General features: G+C 40.2%; 1 protein-coding gene across 4 annotated transcripts in view; it reads left to right on the top strand.

The window, feature by feature from the left end:
- The window catches only part of PPP3CA (protein phosphatase 3 catalytic subunit alpha), a 191,127-nt gene that overhangs the window by 114,776 nt on the left and 58,298 nt on the right, over positions 1–18,053 (top strand). For all 4 annotated transcript variants that reach the window (XM_035112121.3, XM_035112125.3, XM_035112124.3 and 1 more), the window contains exon 3: positions 7,003–7,127. In XM_035112121.3, the coding sequence (XP_034968012.1) occupies positions 7,003–7,127 (125 nt within the window). The remainder of the gene's footprint in view (positions 1–7,002; positions 7,128–18,053) is intronic.

The raw sequence follows: 18,053 nt of genomic DNA on the forward strand, positions 1-18,053 counted from the left end.
TTGTTTCCTCCACCAAATCTTGAGTGGAATCAGTGGGTGTGCCAGGGCAGGACTCCCTAACTTACTGTTCCTAGTTTGAGCTTTGACTCCAAGCACATTGTCTCGTCTACAGGCAGCTTGAGTTCTTCATCCTGTGAGAAGCTGTGTACCCTCTCCACTCAGCTACCTTTAGCTAGCCATGCACAAGGCAGGATGCTAACTAAAGAGGCTGAGGGGGGGGGGTGTACACTTGCCAGGAGGGAAGAGGAGCACAATATGTCCCTGGGAGGGAACAAGAAGTTGTTGTGATGTTCCACAGCTGGAGGCACAGGAGAGTCCCAGGGAGCCATCAGCAACACTGGAGATGCTGGGGCTGGTTTTGATTTGAATTCTGAATGAGCCCCTTAGTTCAGAGCAGAGCTTGAAGTCTTCAAAGCACACCACTTGCAACATCCATGCCAAAAATTGGGAGGGCAAAGAGAATGAGAAATACCTGAAGTGAAGCATCAGCTGGCACAAAGTCTCAAGCTTCAGCAATTTTCATTTCCTCAGAATGTCGCACATGGCCCAGAGGCATTCTGGGGAAATGAAGATAAATGTAGCCTGTGCTGCCCCACCCTGTAAAAATATTTCCAAGAAGAAAAAGAGTCATTTAAATGCCACCCCCCCTTATGAGCCTGATAGGTTCACACAGAATTTCTGCTATGCTGTTTGTATTTATTCAAAGGTTTTATTGGCAAATTCATGTAAGGAAATTTAGATGATCATGGGAGGACATCTAACCATACACTTTTCCATTGCCCCAGTTCAGTTTATTAATCCCAGGATGCTCTGAGAGTACTTTATCAGAGGATGCATGCCAGATTCTTAACACTTCTCTTCAGGAATTCATTACTGGTTTTAAGAAAACTGGACAATCAATTGGACTCAGATTTCAAGCTTACGTTGTATCAAAACCTTCCAGGGCAAAATTCTTTAGGTCTTTGGTAAACAAATCTTTAGGTAATTTACTTAGATAATCTCTCACTCTTAATAATGTGCTTAATGTCATATTAATTCATCAAACACAAGCCTACCCCAAACAATTTTAATCAGAAAAAGAGTTATTGAATGCATGTTTTCTTGTTCTCTCCCTATTTATTGTTGACTGTGTACTGTTTGCAATGTACGTGGTGATGTTGCAAATGTCCATAAACGTCCTTGATAAAGTTATTAGGCATGCTTCATGGAATATAAAGATGCTATCTAAGCAGGCTAGGCTTTCTTTTATTTTTAGAAAATCTCTTGCAGGGAGGTGTAATACAAAAAAGATGCACACGGCTTCAACATCAGTTTTGACAACAAGATGCTACTTGTGAAATTTTAGTTTTGACAGCACATGGTCTTGTCAGCTGCATGTATCTGTCAGTACCTGCTCAGCATAGGAAATCAGAATTCATATTGTGTCTGAATGTTTTCTTTACCATTTTGGAGCATTCCTTCTGACTTGATGAAGGTCTATAGAACCCTTCTGTGGAGCAGACTGTCAAAAGTTGGGTGCAGCCGTCTCCTTCCTGGGCAAGCTTATGTCCTGCTTGTGGGCTGACACACAGCATCTGGTTAACCACAGTATGAAACAGGATGCTGGATTAGATATGCCTTTTGCTGGATCCAGCGGGGCTCTTCTTATACAAGCAGTAAACTGCTAACAAACAATGAAGTTATCTACTGATGGAATGAATGTGTCAAGCAAGTCCAGCTGTGGTGGCCTCTTTGAACATAAAGGTTGTAACCGTTGCTTTCCTCTTGCCCTAGACAAAATTGAGAGTACGAGATTTTAAATACCTCGTAGTTATCTTTGTAATTGGCTTTAAGAGTGATAACAGCAGGTTGCTCTGAAATTCAGTGTCTCCTGAAGAAAGGATGCCATGAACTCGGCAACTGTTTCTGAACCTCCCATTCATGTTTCCCATTCTTTGTAGAGATATCCCGTTGAGATTTTATCTGGGGATGATGGATCCTCTTTTTATTTGTAGCTCACACTGCAGATTTTAAATTAGCCAGTGGAATTCAGCCAAAAATATAGAATGCACTCTTCCGTATGTGACCCGGCCTCTTGTGTGCACATGTACAAAACAAACTCTGGCATACTTGAAGCTGGTTTGATAAGACAGGAAGCAGGAGGAGGAGGAAGTGGCAACTGTTAACACAGAATGTGGCACCAGAGCCATATGCGCCGCCCCAGTCATTTATTTCAGCCAACCATCAATGAAGAATTGATGAAGAACCTATTTTTTGCTTCTAGATGGGTTGAGGTGCAGCTGGTGCAATCTGTCAAGTTACCCCGTTAAAACAACTTGAAATGTGGAGGCAATTTCTGCTTTACAGCATGAAAAAAATATAAATATATTTTCACTGCTATATACTACTACAGCATTGCTGATGACAACTCATTATGGCAGAGAGTTTTGGAGATAGGGAGAGAAAAGGGTGTGTGCAAGAAAAAAGTTGAGTTGTTTAAATGACACCAGGATGCAAGATGGTCTGTAAATTGATGGGAGAGACATGGTGCAGCTGCAACACATTTTAGTCAAGAGGGAGATTCTTTTAAGTATTTCACTGTGGGATATACTAGCTCTTATCCAGAAACAACCACAAGGAGCAGCTGTTAAGTGCTTAAAATCAACCACTTGGCATGTTTTTTCTTTCTCATACGGATGTCGCACTATGATGCCATGTGGCTGAAGACTATCTGAGCATGTTTGTTTTCATGAAGGCAAAGGAGCCTCTTTGGCCTGGCCTCACCCCAGAGTGGCAGGGCCAATAGCAGCTTGTAGCATAATAGCAAGAAGACTGTTCCCTGTAAGTTAAACGGGAGAGCTCTCCTCTAAAAGCCCTTGGGCTCTGTTTTGCAGCTTTCAAGATAAAATATTTAATAAGTATCTGTGGGCGGCAAAGCAAGCTTTCATCTCGAAACCCAATAAATAATATTGCATCCATTTGCAGCCATTGAAGAAATCAGATCATGAAAGGATAACTGCATTCAGATACTTTCCTACTGTGCCGATTTTCCCCTCCTCTTTCTCTCAAAATGTATTTTCTGTCATAATAAAGTTGTACTGTGTATACATTTTGATTGCATTAACTGAGAGGTAAGCTGGTAAAATGGATCTAATGGCTTTATTAAACTAAATTGTGCAGAGCAGGGAAATTGCAATGTTCTTAATAGGAGCTATAGAAATTGCTTTTGATTAAAAAAAATAGAATCTTAAGACATTTCATTAGATTTTAAATACTCATTTTAATTAAGTTGATAGCTTTTTCCTCCAGGAGTTTCTCTAATCCCCTTCCAAAACCATCCAAGTTGGTGACCACTATGATATCTGTTGGAAGCGAATTTCATAGTTTAACCCAGTGTTTCTCAACCAGTGTGCCTCCAGATGTTTTGGGACTACAACTCCCATCATTCCTGACCACTGGTCTTGCTAGCTAGGGATGATGGGAGTTGTAGTCCCAAAACATCTGGAGGCACACTGGTTGAGAAACACTGGTTTAACCATGTGCTGTAGGAAGAAGTACTCTTTTTTTCTGTCCTGAATTTCCCACAATTCAGTTTCGTCAGATGACCCAGTACTATGAAACATGGAGAAAAACTACCAATCTACTTTCTTCACACCATGCAAAATTTTACACACCTTGACTCACCTTTATCCAAATGAAAAAGCCCCAAGTGTTCTACCCTTTTATCACACAGGGGTTACACCAACCCTCTCATACAGCAAAATCTGCTTTATTTCAACCGGCATTTTAAGGACTTTTGTTCTTAAATTTATATATGACTACAGTGGTACCTCGCGTTAAGAACTTAATTCACTTCGGAGGCCCGTTCTTAACCCGAAACCTTTCTTAACCTGAGGTGCGCTTTTGCTAATGGGGCCTCCCACTGGCGCCATGCTGCTGACGCGCATAGCTGCCAAGTTTTCCCTTTTCTCGCGAGGAAGCCTATTCAGCATTAGGGAATTTCCCTTAAAAAAAGGGAGAACTTGGCAGCTATGCTGGCGCGCAATTTCCATTCTCATCCTGGGGCTAAGTTCGCAACCCAAGGTAACTACTTCCAGGTTAGCGGAGTTTATAACCTGAAGCGTTTGTAACCCGAAGCATTTGTAACCTGAAGCATTTGTAACCCGAGGTACCACTGTACTGCTGTTTTTATTTTTTTGGATTGCTGTTTCAGAAGATGCAGTAACTTCTTTTTCTCAAATATTCATGACTTCTCCCTACCCCTCATTTAGCTGTGTTTATTACATATTCTTTCAAAGGTGGGATATAACTATCGGAAATATACGGCAGAAAAATAACATGAAAATGGCCACCAATGAGCTCAGAGCAATAGAATTAGAATAAAGAGTTGACACACATGCGTTTTGTGTTTTGAAATCCTCAAGCCACTGACTAGATGTAGAAGAATAGGAGGAAAAACAAGGAATAATTTGCTTCAACAGTAGTAACATTGGTTTCATATAAGGGCTCCAAGAACATCTCCATTGCCGTAGTTGCCGCATTGATTTCTTGTAGCTGTCAGGGAAGGACTGTCCTAATGATAAGAGGAGGGGAAAGAAGGTTAATTTGCAGTTTTCCTTTAGATAATGAGTCAGGGTAGCATTTGGAATGCTGGGGGGGGGGGAGACAATGAAATATGAGTAAAGTTTGTATTGTATGGCATGGTAAATTTTAGTGCAGCCTCATTAATAGCACTTGTACTACACCATATTTTTCTTTCCCTGTAAATAAGTGGCTCCCCCCCCTTCTAAGTCCTAATTTTGAGACATTTATCACTCAGTAGTTGCATGATCTCCGTGAATAAAGAAGTTAGAACCAGTGAAGTGGCCAAGAAATGATGCAAAACCGTTCAGGATTGTTAGAAGGGATTACAAAGAGCTCCAGAAAGACCTCTCCAAACTGAGTGAAAAAGCAGTAAAATGCAATTCAGTGTAAACAAGAGTAAAATGATGCATGTAGAGGTGGGGTATTAATTTCACATATACACTCATGGGGTCTGAACTGGCAGTGAGTGGGGTGACCAGGAACAAGACCTTAAGTGCTGACGATAGCTCAATGCAGATTTCAGCCCAGTGCATGCATCAGCTGAGAGAAATTCATCCGATGCTAGGGATCATTAGGACAAGAATTGAAAATAAAACTCTTGATATCATGATAATGCTATACAAATCTATAGTGCAGTCGCTTTTGGAATACTATGTGCAGTTCTGGTCACCTCACTCAAGAAGGACGTTGTAGAGTTGGAAAAGGTTCAGAAACGGGCAACCCAAAATGATGAAGGAAGTGGAGCGACTCCCCCATTTGCAATATTGGGACACCTTAGTTTGAGAAAGAGGTGGCATGATATAAAATCATGCGTGACAGGAAGAATTATGTATGAAATTATGTATAACATAAAGAAAGTAGACAGATAAAAGTTTTTCCTCCTCCTTTCATAACACTAGAACTTGTGGATACCTAACGAAGCTGAATGTTGAAAGATTCAGGACACATAAAAGAAGGCACTTATTCATACAGTGCACAGTTCAACTATGGAACTTGCGGCCACTGGAAGCAATGATGGTCACTGACTTGGATCACTTTAAAAGAGGATTGGACAAATTCATGGAGGATAGGGCTGCCCAAGCCTCTTTTAAAGTGAAACAATGGCAATACTCTGCTTTCATGGTCAGATGCCATGTGCTTCACATTTACAGTTAGCATTTTTCTTAATTAAATAAGTATGTTGTAAAAACTAGAATTGGTTTTGAAAGTGTACAAAGTTGACATTTGAATATATTGAATTTAAAGGCTACATCAGAATAACTTTATATTTTTGTAAACTATGATACACTGCAAATAAATCTACCCCCCCAAAAAATAATCTTTCTTACATATGTGTTTGTGTCTGCTGCATTTATATCTTGCTTTCTGCCCCACCCCCCACCCTATAATGAAACTCAAGGCAGTGTGCATAGGACTATCAAGCAGTCTCCCTTCTGGGTGCTTACCAGACCCAGAGCTGCATAGCTTCATGCAAGGTTTCTGTCTCATGTGACCTGGAAATACATGTACTCCCATACCAACTTCGTTTGAGTTTCATATGCACATTTATTAGAGCTGGTGCAGTTCTTTCCCAGTTGCACATGTTTCATACTTTGAAAGACAATCCTATTTCAGCAAATAAAGAAGTCTGGGAAACTGCAGGTCACGTTATTCTTCCCATTTATTTATCTCGAGCAATGGCCAACTCTCTCTTTAATAACCCGTTTTCCCGTAGAATGAAGCTTACTAGATTCAACACCACATTGGTGATATGTGTCAATGGTTGTCCCATTACACAAATCAATGCAAGGTTACCAAAGTGAAAGATAGGAGAAGGCAGCACATGTGCTCAAAGTCTAGTACAGTGGTACCTTGGTTTACAAACTTAATATGTTCTGGAAGTCCGTTCTTAAACCAAAGCATTCTTAAACCAAAACCTGCTTTCCCATAGCAGTGGGGGACTCAATTTACAAATGGAAGACACTCAACAGGAAGTGAAACATGTTATTATTCCAAGGCAAAGTTCACAAACCAAAACACCTACTTCTGGGTTTGCAGCTTTCTTAATCCAAGTTGTTCATAAACTAAGCTGCTCTTAAACCAAGGTACCACTGTATAGTTATGCACATCACCAAAAAAGAAGAAGAAGAAGAAGCTTTGCACAGCCTTCCCCACCTTTGGGTCCTTCAACGTTGTTGGACCACAAATCACATCATTCCTGACCCTTGACCATGCACGCTAAGGATATTGGGGGTTGTAGTCCAACATCTGCAGACTCAACCATGGGAAGGCTGGTTTGGTGGGTCATGCCAATGCACCCATTGTAGGCAATGGGTCTGATGCAAGTTGTTTAGGCCCTAAAACATTACAATAAGCCCCAGGTAAGTATTTAGAAGTATAGCTGTGTTCATAATGTTCTGTATAAATTGGTCTTTCCATTTGTGTGTCTCTCTCTTCCAGTTTGCGGGGACATCCATGGACAATTCTTTGACTTGATGAAGCTCTTTGAAGTGGGAGGCTCTCCTGCCAACACACGATACCTTTTTCTAGGGGATTATGTTGACAGAGGGTACTTCAGTATTGAAGTAAGTTTTATTTCTCACTTTGGCTATGAAATTAATTTGTGTCCAGATTTATTTGCTTCAACCCCCCCCCCCCTTTAAATGTTCTTTCTAGTGAACACATGGTCGCATTTCTTACCGCTATATTGCTGTAGCAAACATTTGTGTAAAGTACCATCGAATTATTGCAGGCAAAGTGGGTGCATGTTTTCTGGCCATAGTTACTTATCTGAATTTCATTTGTCAAAATTTTGAATAATGGAAACATTACTTCTACCAAATTTAGAGCTGCTTTATTTTATTTTCTCAAAACCTGAAACTATTTCAACATGTTAATGTCTAATCATGGCACTGTAAAATAACCTTTGCATTTTGGCTGGAATTAGAAGAAGTAGGCAACAATTTTGATCATCTGTGGGCATGGATTTCTCAAACAGCAACCCCTTCATGCAACTTGGTGGTTACTTTTGAAATTAAAGAGGACTTCCAAAAGTACCTTGTGTGCCTGCCTTTCAGTGGAAACTGTTACAAAAATTCTAGCCCAAGTCTTTTGGTAAGCACCTAAATTAGTTCTTAGGGTCCCCAGCACTGTGAGAGGAGTGGGGAAAACTAATACATGATGTTAGCCTTCTTGGGTAAGGAATTATTTGTTGGCCACAGCTAAGTTCAGCAGATGCAAGTATTGTAAATCTTCATATTGTAGTGGTTAGTGGGAGAGACAGATTTTATTATGGTCACAGAACAGTAAAAGGTGATAGGCTTTGGATAATTAATTTACAAAGAAAGCAAAAGATTAACAGGGGAGCCAACAGAAAATTCATTTTATCATCTGCTTTATAATTTGTATTGAAGATTTTTTTAAAAAAAAATCTACCTTTTTAGTAGTGCAATTAGAGTCATCACATAAACTGCAAGATACAGTACCAGTATTTCAGTCTGCTTTACTGTTCGAGTTCTTAAGAAAGGAAGTATTAGCCTCTTGCTAATATGAAAGAACATAGTCCACAGATATGTTTCTCTTGATTCCACAGGTACAAAGCTGTTCATTAAGTGAGCTTTACTAAATGGGCCACTTAGCAAAATGACAGAACATTAAGATAACCAAGCATAAATGCTCTCCTATTTTTTTGCTCATAACTAAAGCCTGCAAGTATTAAGTTTTGGTGATTCCATAATTTGGAGTAATATTTTAGCCTTATTATCAGCTGCAATTCTCAGATGGTGTAAATCTAGGTGTATTAGTCTCTGATTAACAAAGAGTGGAACCTTTTTTAGACTATAGTTATCCAAAGAACCATTTTACTCATGATCCACATCCAGTGGCTCATATAAGAATCCAAGAGCAGTAAGTGGATATAGCACAGAAGTAGAAGAGGAAAAGTGCAAATGCTACCATGATTTCAGGCCATTTGTCAAAGTGTTATGTTTAATTTATTAAGTTTATATTCTTCCCTTCCAAAATGAAGGGTGCCCAGAGCTAACAACATAAAGTCTGAAAAGACCTTATCAAAAACAACAATGAAAATGGCAGGCTTTTAAGACCTATAGTGCCTGAATCTTCCAGTCCTCTTCTGAAGAAATGAACAAATAAAAATTGTCTTTAAATTCTGTCTAAACATGGCCAGAGAAGAAGACTCCCCAGGGGGGAGTTTCAAAGATGGGGTGCTGCAAAGATTTATCTTGTGTACTCATCCTCATTGCCACCCACAGCAGGAGTGCTGAGAGAAGGGTCACATCCCCCAGTCATAAACTATGGGTTGTGGCACATGGAGAAATGTGCTCCTTCAACTGAGAGTATACCCACTTAAAGACAGATAACCATATTCCGCACACAGGATGATAAGTCCAACATCTTTCTGAGGAAATTGGATTAAACCCTTTTCCTGTTGAGTGGTTGGCGTATTAGATTAAGTCTGGAGAGACTGGGGTTCCAGTCGTCACTCAGCCATGAAATTCGCTGCATGACCATGGGCCATTCACTCTCTCCCAACCTTACCTGTCTCACAGGGATATTGTGAGTTTCAGGAGGAAAACTTTGAGCACTGCCTTGAGCACTTTGGAGGAAAAGCAGGATATAAATGTGCAAAGCAAGTTAGACAGATAAATAAATAACATTGCAAGATTCAGTCACTAGGGTTTTACGAAAATCAGTCAGGGTAGTTCTATCACATCCATTGTTTGCAGGCCGGTGCTGAATTTGCCTGACATCACAAGCCAGTGATTACTGATTGTACTGACTGAGCCAGCCTAGTTCTAGAGTCCAATCAAAAGAGATTTTTGTCAAATTGGTCGTTGAACTCCTTTTCACCAGCCTCATGCTTTTTCTATGTACCCTCTTTTGCTTGTGTATGTTTTGCTTAAAAATAGCTAAAGCGAGCTAAGGGTTTAAATCTGTGCTGGATGATCTCGAAGAAATTATCTTAAACAAGGATAGATTATTGTAGTCCATAATAATTGGAACAGTAATAGGAGAGAATGTGTTTGGGTAAACGCCTTAAACCAGGTTAAAAAGCCTCTTATCCAAGCCCCTTGTCACAAACTTTGTTGTGGAGACATAGCATATGCTTAGCCAAGGGATCACAGCCAATATGGAACAGTAGAAATATAGTTATCTGAACATATGAAATAGTCCTGATAAAATATTAGTTTGTTTTAAAAATTAAAAATAAGTGCCAAGCACACTCTTTAGTTTAGGAGAGGCTTATTTCTTATTGAGCAACTGGATTGTATCTGTTAGTGTATTTTCTGCATCTTCAAATATGCAAAATTGAAGAGCAGATGTTTATATGTGGAATCTTGAAATAAAAGAGCCAGAGATTTTTTTTAAAAAAGCTGACACTTTAGAAAAGAGTTTGAATGTCTCCCCACAACCCCAGCTAGGTCCTTGAGGGGCTTGTGAAATTCCCCTTGGGAAGGTTCAATAGCAGAATTAATCTTCTGGAGCAGTGGTTTCCAACAGGTGGTCCGGGGACCCCCAGGGGTCCGCGAGCTATGCCAGAGGGGTCCTCAAGATGCTATTAGAATAAAAATATATTAAATATATTTCGTATGATAACAGATTTTTTGATTTGGCCGCTTCCTGCATGAGCAGAGTCTAGCGCAAAACTAGAATTAGATAGAGGCAGTAGTTCTGCTGTATGCCGTTAGGTGGCGCTTTACAAACACTACTGTTTTGCAAAGAGGCAGCGCGCACATTCTACTAACGCTCACCTCCCCAATATGCTTTGCGCGCGTCGGCTTCATTTGTGCGCTACTGCGCAGGTCCCCTGTCTTCTCCATTCCCCTCCCTCCTCCCTGGCGCGTGCTGCCTCTTTGCAAAACAGTAGTGTTTGTAAACAAAGCGTTATTTTTCGCAGAAGCTACAGTTCGCGTAGTTAAAAATGGACCGTTGGTTAAAAAGTGGTCCGTTAAAACGACAAAGGCCTACAGATGAAGAAGAAGAACTGTAAAAAAAACGTATAAATATAAAATATAAAAAGACTCTTAATTTGGCTCTCACTTTTTAATTTTAGGATTAGGAATTAATGGGGGTCCTTGTCACAATAGCGGCTCGATGAGGGGCCCTCGAGAAAATTTTGTTGGGAACCCCTGTTCTGGAGCAAGTATAATCTACTTTAATGATAAGATCCACTAAGAAGAGAAATGGTAGATCTTATTGCTTGGCATCATTTAGGGAGAGATTAGCAGTTACTTTTCTTAAAAGATGTCCTTTCAACTTGGCAAGAAACAATCGGCTGTTTCCAACTAAGTTATCCTCCCTCAGAGTAGCATTGAATAGACACCCAATGCATTGTCTTTGAATGCACTAAGTCAAATTAAATTATTATAAACTGTCACTTTGCAGCGGCAGGGGAGAATTACAATTATATTTATGAAATTAAAAATGTGTGATCTTTAATGTTGTCTGTAGCATAAACTGTTACTATTGCTTTGGGTTAATTATATGTCTGGCTTCTTATCTGTACTGAAGGTGGAAAATTTTGACCACCAAAATAAAGGCAATGTCTACATTAGCCAAGATAATAAATTTAGTTATGGAATAGGGGAGGAATTAGTATCTAATAAATTATGTTTTAGGCTTGTTAAAGTCCTTTACTGTTTATGAATAATTTCATTTGAAACTAATGGTGTCCAATTTCAGGCTTAGCAACCATGGCATCCAGAGCTTGCTATATTCCTTGTATAATCTGCACCTGTATCCAGTCCTGTTTAATGCTTTTGATAACTACTTTACCAAAGAAAAAGAGCTTGTATATTTTAGGGAATTTGCAGTTGACATAAAAGGAGGATATACTGCAAATACCCTTGGGGGAGTAGTGTTAGGATTTGAAATTGTCTTGACAAAATGAAGGACAGAATTGAATGAAATTCAGCAGAGGTAAATGCAAAGAATACTGACTGGGAAGGAGCTAATACTATGGAGAATAAAATTAAATAATTCCTTCAGTAGCACCTTAAAGACCAACTAATTTTTTATTTTGGTATGAGCTTTCATGTGCATGCACACTTCATCAGATGCACTGAAACAGAAGTAACCAGACCCTTATGTATATTCAGAGGGTGGGTGGTGGGGGTGATGGGAATGGGTGATGGGCTAAACCTGTTGATGACTGTTTACCACTCCTATCAGCCCATCACCCATTCCCATCACCCCCACCCCCACCCTCTGAATATACATAAGGGTCTGGTTACTTCTGTTTCAGTGTATCTGATGAAGTGTGCACGCACACAAAAGCTCAGACCAACACGGCTACCTACCTGTAACTAGAACTATGGAGAATAGTTAGCTAGGCAGTAGCATTGCTTAGAATTTGATGGTATATATCAGGCACCCCCAAAGCTGTGAAACTGGAAGGTGCCTCCTTTCCAGGAAGGACATAAATGGTCTTTTTTCCTGATTGGCCCTGCCTTCTTCCTGAAGAGGAGTTAACCTTACTCCCTTCTGACCGGAAGAACATGGCAAGTCCTAACTTTCTACTCCATACCTTCCTGCTGCCTTTTGTACTAAGCTACACTGTAAGTCAAATCTGAAATGCAATTTTGATCTCTTTCCTTTATTCAACTTGCTAACTCCTGTTCAAATTGTGATCCACTTTGAATCCAGTTGGGTCTCCTCGCGCATTGAAGTCATTCTTGCATACAGAATGGGAGAAAACAAGGCTATATGGTCCACATTGGTTCTTCTTTGTTGTTGTTTAGTCGTTTAGTCGTGTCCGACTCTTCGTGACCCCATGGACCATAGCACGCCAGGCACTCCTGTCTCGCACTGCCTCCCGCAGTTTGGTCAAACTCATGTTCGTAGCTTCGAGAACACTGTCCAACCATCTTGTCCTCTGTCGTCCCCTTCTCCTAGTGCCCTCAATCTTTCCCAACATCAGGGTCTTTTCCAAGGATTCTTCTCTTCTCATGAGGTGGCCAAAGTATTGGAGCCTCAGCTTCACGATCTGTCCTTCCAGGGAGCACTCAGGGCTGATTTCCTTAAGAATGGATAGGTTTGATCTTCTTGCAGTCCATGGGACTCTCAAGAGTCTCCTCCAGCACCATAATTCAAAAGCATCAATTCTTCGGCGATCAGCCTTCTTTATGGTCCAACTCTCACTTCCATACATCACTACTGGGAAAACCATAGCTTTAACTATACGGACCTTTGTCGGCAAGGTGATGTCTCTGCTTTTTAAGATGCTGTCTAGGTTTGTCATTGCTTTTCTCCCAAGAAGCAGGCGTCTTTTAATTTCGTGACTGCTGTCACCATCTGCAGTGATCAAGGAGCCCAAGAAAGTAAAATCTCTCACTGCCTCCATTTCTTCCCCTTCTATTTGCCAGGAGGTGATGGGACCAGTGGCCATGATCTTGGTTTTTTTGATGTTGAGCTTCAGACCATATTTTGCGCTCTCCTCTTTCATCCTCATTAAAAGGTTCTTTAATTCCTCCTCGCTTTCTGCCATCAAGGTTGTGTCATCTGCATATCTGAGGTTGTTGATATTTCTTCCGGCAATATTAATTCCGGCTTGGGATTCATCTAGTCCAGCCTTTCGCATGATGAATTCTGAATATAAGTTAAATAAGCAGGGAGACAATATACAACCTTGTCGTACTCCTTTCCCAATTTTGAACCAATCAGTTGTTCCATATCCAGTTCTAACTGTAGCTTCTTGTCCCACATAGAGATTTCTCAGGAGACAGATGAGGTGATCAGGCACTCCCATTTCTTTAAGAACTTGCCATAGTTTGCTATGGTCGACACAGTCAAAGGCTTTTGCATAGTCAATGAAGCAGAAGTAGACGTTTTTCTGGAACTCTCTAGCTTTCTCCATAATCCAGCGCATGTTTGCTATTTGGTCTCTGGTTCCTCTGCCCCTTCGAAATCCAGCTTGCACTTCTGGGAGTTCTCGGTCCACATACTGCCTAAGCCTGCCTTGTAGAATTTTAAGCATAACCTTGCTAGCGTGTGAAATGAGCGCAATTGTGCGGTAGTTGGAGCATTCTTTGGCACTGCCCTTCTTTGGAATCGGGATGTAGACTGATCTTCTCCAATCCTCTGGCCATTGCTGAGTTTTCCAAACTTGCTGGCATATTGGGTGTAGCACCTTAACAGCATCATCTTTTAAAATTTTAAACAGTTCAGCTGGAATATCATCACTTCCACTGGCCTTGTTATTAGCAATGCTTTCTAAGGCTTGTTGAATTTTACGGGGGGGGGGGGGGGTTAGCCTTCTGCCATTTGAGGCTATATTACATATTAGTTCTGTGAAGGGGAGACATGTAGACTCTATCCAAATTTTCTTTGAGGGCTTGAACTGAAAGTTCCTTCCAGCTCTTCTTTTTCCATGGTGGGTGGAATTCTCCTTGTATGTAGGCTGCAAATAATTTCTTTCAGGTTGAGAGTGCATGAAGGAAATGTCCCTATTGTTAAGAGCAAGGCCTGGAAATTATGCAAGGTGGGTGGAAGAAATTTAATAATGCATTGGAAAGGAAAATAAAGCACTTCAAACTTCTATTGAATGCACATGGCAGAAATAAATAAGTGCTTTACAGCATAATAAAACCTTGAAGAAACACACACACACACACACACACACACACACACACACACACACCCTCCTTTCCCATGCATTAAGTGAAGATGTTAGGTTTTGTTTATTCTGATTTGGCTTGCAAATCTTGCAGTTTTGTTATTAGGACTTTTTTCTGTTTCCTTTTTTACTCCCTCTTGTGGTCAGGTTGTGGGAAGGAAGCTAGATACAGTAATGACACACTTGATTAAAGCATACACAGATTAGAAAGATGATGAAACGAAAGAAGCACTTCCTATTTGTGCTAGTACTGGCCTGCACAACTTGTGACCCATAATACTTAACACAGTGCTTCTGGGTGGTCTTCATATGCCATATCAGTGGTGCTGTCATCCTTCAAACAGCCCTGAAAGGAGAGTATTATTTTTCTAATATCGTATGCCATGAAGCTAGGATGAGGTGCCCCCTTCACAAGATCACATGGCAATTTTGTGGCAAGAACTTAAACAAGCACTTCTGATTTGTACTAATTAGCCATGTATCATAGCATACCTGGTTCCTGACAATCCCAGGCAAGCAGCAAAACAAGGAGGATATACGAGTTATTTTTTCTTTTCTATAATTTTTATTGAGTTTTTGATAATTTTATACATATAAAACATAACCATTTCAAACATTAAAATACAAGGTTCTTTTGAACCTCTGGACCTCCATGGGAACCTTCCCTCCCTCCATGGGTTCCATATTTAAATTTAAATTTGCTGCATCTTTTACCATTATACATCTATTATATAAACATAATTACAATAAATAATTCCACATTACAAGTCTCATTACACCCCCCTTCCAAAGATTTTAACTGTTTACAGTGGTCTTTTAAATAAATTACAAATTTACTCCAGTCTTTAGAAAATACTTGATTGTCCTGGTTTCAGATCTTCCTGGTCAGTTTCGCCATCTCCACACATACTCCATCAGTTTCATCTGCCAGGCTTCTTTTGCTGGTATTTCTCCTTCCTTCCACTTTCGACAATGGTGCCCAGGTTGTTGAATGCTCTTCCCAAATAAATCTTCCTGCCGCCAACACTTCCATCTTTTTGGCACCAGGTGGAATAATTAAATAAATTGTTATCTATTCATTGGGTTTATTCGTTAGAATCGCCCCAGGGCAGCATACAATAGCTACACAGCAAATGTCATGGCTGCATGCGAAATGCAGTCAAGTCGCATAGTAAAGAACAGAACATTAAAATCACCAGAAGGCTGTACTCATAACAGGTTTCAAGCAGCAGTAACAGTCCATCAGGGCTTGACCAATTCAGTGACTTCTAATTTACTCAGTCATATTAACCTGTGCAAATGTCATGGTGGTTTTAAGGGTCTTGTCAGATGCTTTTATTGTTGCTGTATTTTATTGTACTGATTGTATGCTACATTCCACACTGAAATCCAAAAGGACGAAGCCCGGTATATAAATATTTTATATCTTGTGCTTCTAGGGAGTTTTGAGGATCAAGTGTTTGCCTCTCCCCCGGCCCCCATTAGCTGCATTTGCCTTTTTGAGAGAAGTAGGGCTTTAACTTCAGAGAGCAGACTATTATCATCCCCATCGGATTACAACTTCTAAAATATCTGGAGAATATCTTGTATCTTGCTTTCGTTGGGTGTGTGCGCATGTGTGCGCGCACACACACACACACACAGCTCTTTCATTTCCCTTTGTACCTGTTCATCCCACATCCCATGATTACAAAGAAGGCATGGGATAAATCTGAGTCTTTGAAGAAATGGCAAAGGATTTTAAAGTAATGTTTGGTAGGGGAGAGAGAGACAAAGATGGGAGCCAAACTTGAAGTAGTTTTGAAGTCCTCGAATTTCCATAGCCCAACCTTATTCCTTAGTTATCCAAAACCTCAAGGCTTGAAATGCCAGCTGGTAGTGAGAGTGTTTTCATGCAATTTCCCACCATAGATCCTCTACTGGAAGCCTTGTGAAAGCAGCTGATGTTCAGAAATTTCCAGGCTGACTTCCAGGCAGAAAACAGTTCAGAGAAGTCTCTTGAATTTCATATAGTGAACTATACAGTGTAAGAACAGCTACTAGCAATTTGTCTGTGTACTGGCTAGTAAATACAGGCTGCATTGTGCAAACACACACACACAAACAAACAAACAAACACAAACCACACACACACACACACACACACACACACACATTACTTGCCACTGAAAAGCCCTTTCCATCAGTCTTCAAGTGTTTAAAGGGAAACAGAAATCCCACAGCCCAACATTCTGTTCCATTTGTGCTCTGGCAAGTTCTGAGTTGAAATACTGGCTATTATGAGTCAGATAATGTCCTGGGATTTCTGGAAAAAAAGGTAAAAATACAAATTTTCCTAACTGTTCTTGTAATTGGAAAGTGGTGTACTACATGTACAACCATTCTTGACAGTGAATGACTGGTGAAATGCTTATTGGGACTCTTAACCTCAGGGTTGTGGGTTTGAGCTCCACGTTGAGCAACAGATTCCTGCATTGCAGGGGGTTGAAACAGATGACTCTCATGGTCCCTTCATACTCTATGATTCTACGATTCTATACTTCATACTGGGGTAATGGTGGTTTGTGTATGTCAGTGTCCCTGTATGAAAGACTTGCAGCACATAGAAAACAAGTGTGTCACTGTAAGGGATTAAGTCTACCCGCTTATGTAACTGGAATGATAGTAGGTATCTATAATAACAAGTGAGAATCAGTGTATGTGGCCTTCCAGAAGTTGTTGAAATGATTACAGCTCCCATCAGCCCCAGCCATAGTGTCCAGTGGTCAGAAGTTGTAGCCCTGCAATGTCAGGCATGCCATAGGTTTTGCATCCCTGAGCTACACCAGCACTATTCATGGTTCATTCTAACTAAGGTTAGCCTTTAAAGTATCCAATTTCAACTCCATGCCATGCCCAAATTTCTCAGCCAGGATTAAGAGACTGGTCACATTACACTTGTACCAGGGTCCCAAGAAGTATTGGTCATGCTTCCTCTCAAATACACCATGAAAAGTGGGGACTTTCTCAATCTGGGGAATTCTAAGTAAATATATGAGCTAATCAGGCCCATGCAGAAATTTCCTGTCATTGACAGACCCAAATGAATCCTAATTGCATGCCTAATTGCAAAACAAAGATATAATCGGTTTCTCAAACAAGGTAAGGTTAATGGACATTCCTTCAAAGACAAGGTGGGTACTGCTGGTGAGCCATTTGGAAGGAAAACATGGCAAGTATGAATATTATCATAGTCATGTTAAGAAATTGGTAGTATATGCTTTGGTAATGAAGCCTAGAGATGATGAATGAGCATGCAGATGACAAAACAAAACAGTAGTGTAATTGGGAAATATTCAGCAGATGGTAAAAAGAAACTTTCATGTTCTTCATGTGATTCTCTGATAACAAATTAGTATATATATATATATATATATATATATATATATATATATATATATATATATATCAGGCAGAAGCAGGCAGCTACTTTGTCAGTCCTTTAGATATGTGACCATTTAACAGCAAAACCACAGTTCCCTTTTCTTTGAATCATAGACTTGTAGAGTTGGAAGGGACCACAAGGTTATCCAGTCCAAACCCATGCAATGCAGGAATGTCTGATGTTTTGCACTATGTAATGTGCTGTAAGTCACCCAAAGTGGCTGGGGAAACCCAGCCAGATGGGCAGAGTAAAATAATAATAATAATAATAATAATAATAATAATAATAATAATAATAGTTATTATTGTTATCATCATCATCTCCAGGTAGGACAGAGAGACACCCCTGTATGAATCCTTGGGGAGAGTTGCTGCCAGTTAGTGTAGATAATACTGGCCCACTGTCTGGCTTGACAGCTTCCTGTAAGTTACATGATCCCAATTGCTAAATAAA

This window comes from Zootoca vivipara, chromosome Z1 (genome assembly GCF_965207765.1).
Source record: "Zootoca vivipara chromosome Z1, rZooViv2.hap1.1, whole genome shotgun sequence".
Lineage (NCBI taxonomy): Eukaryota > Metazoa > Chordata > Lepidosauria > Squamata > Lacertidae > Zootoca > Zootoca vivipara.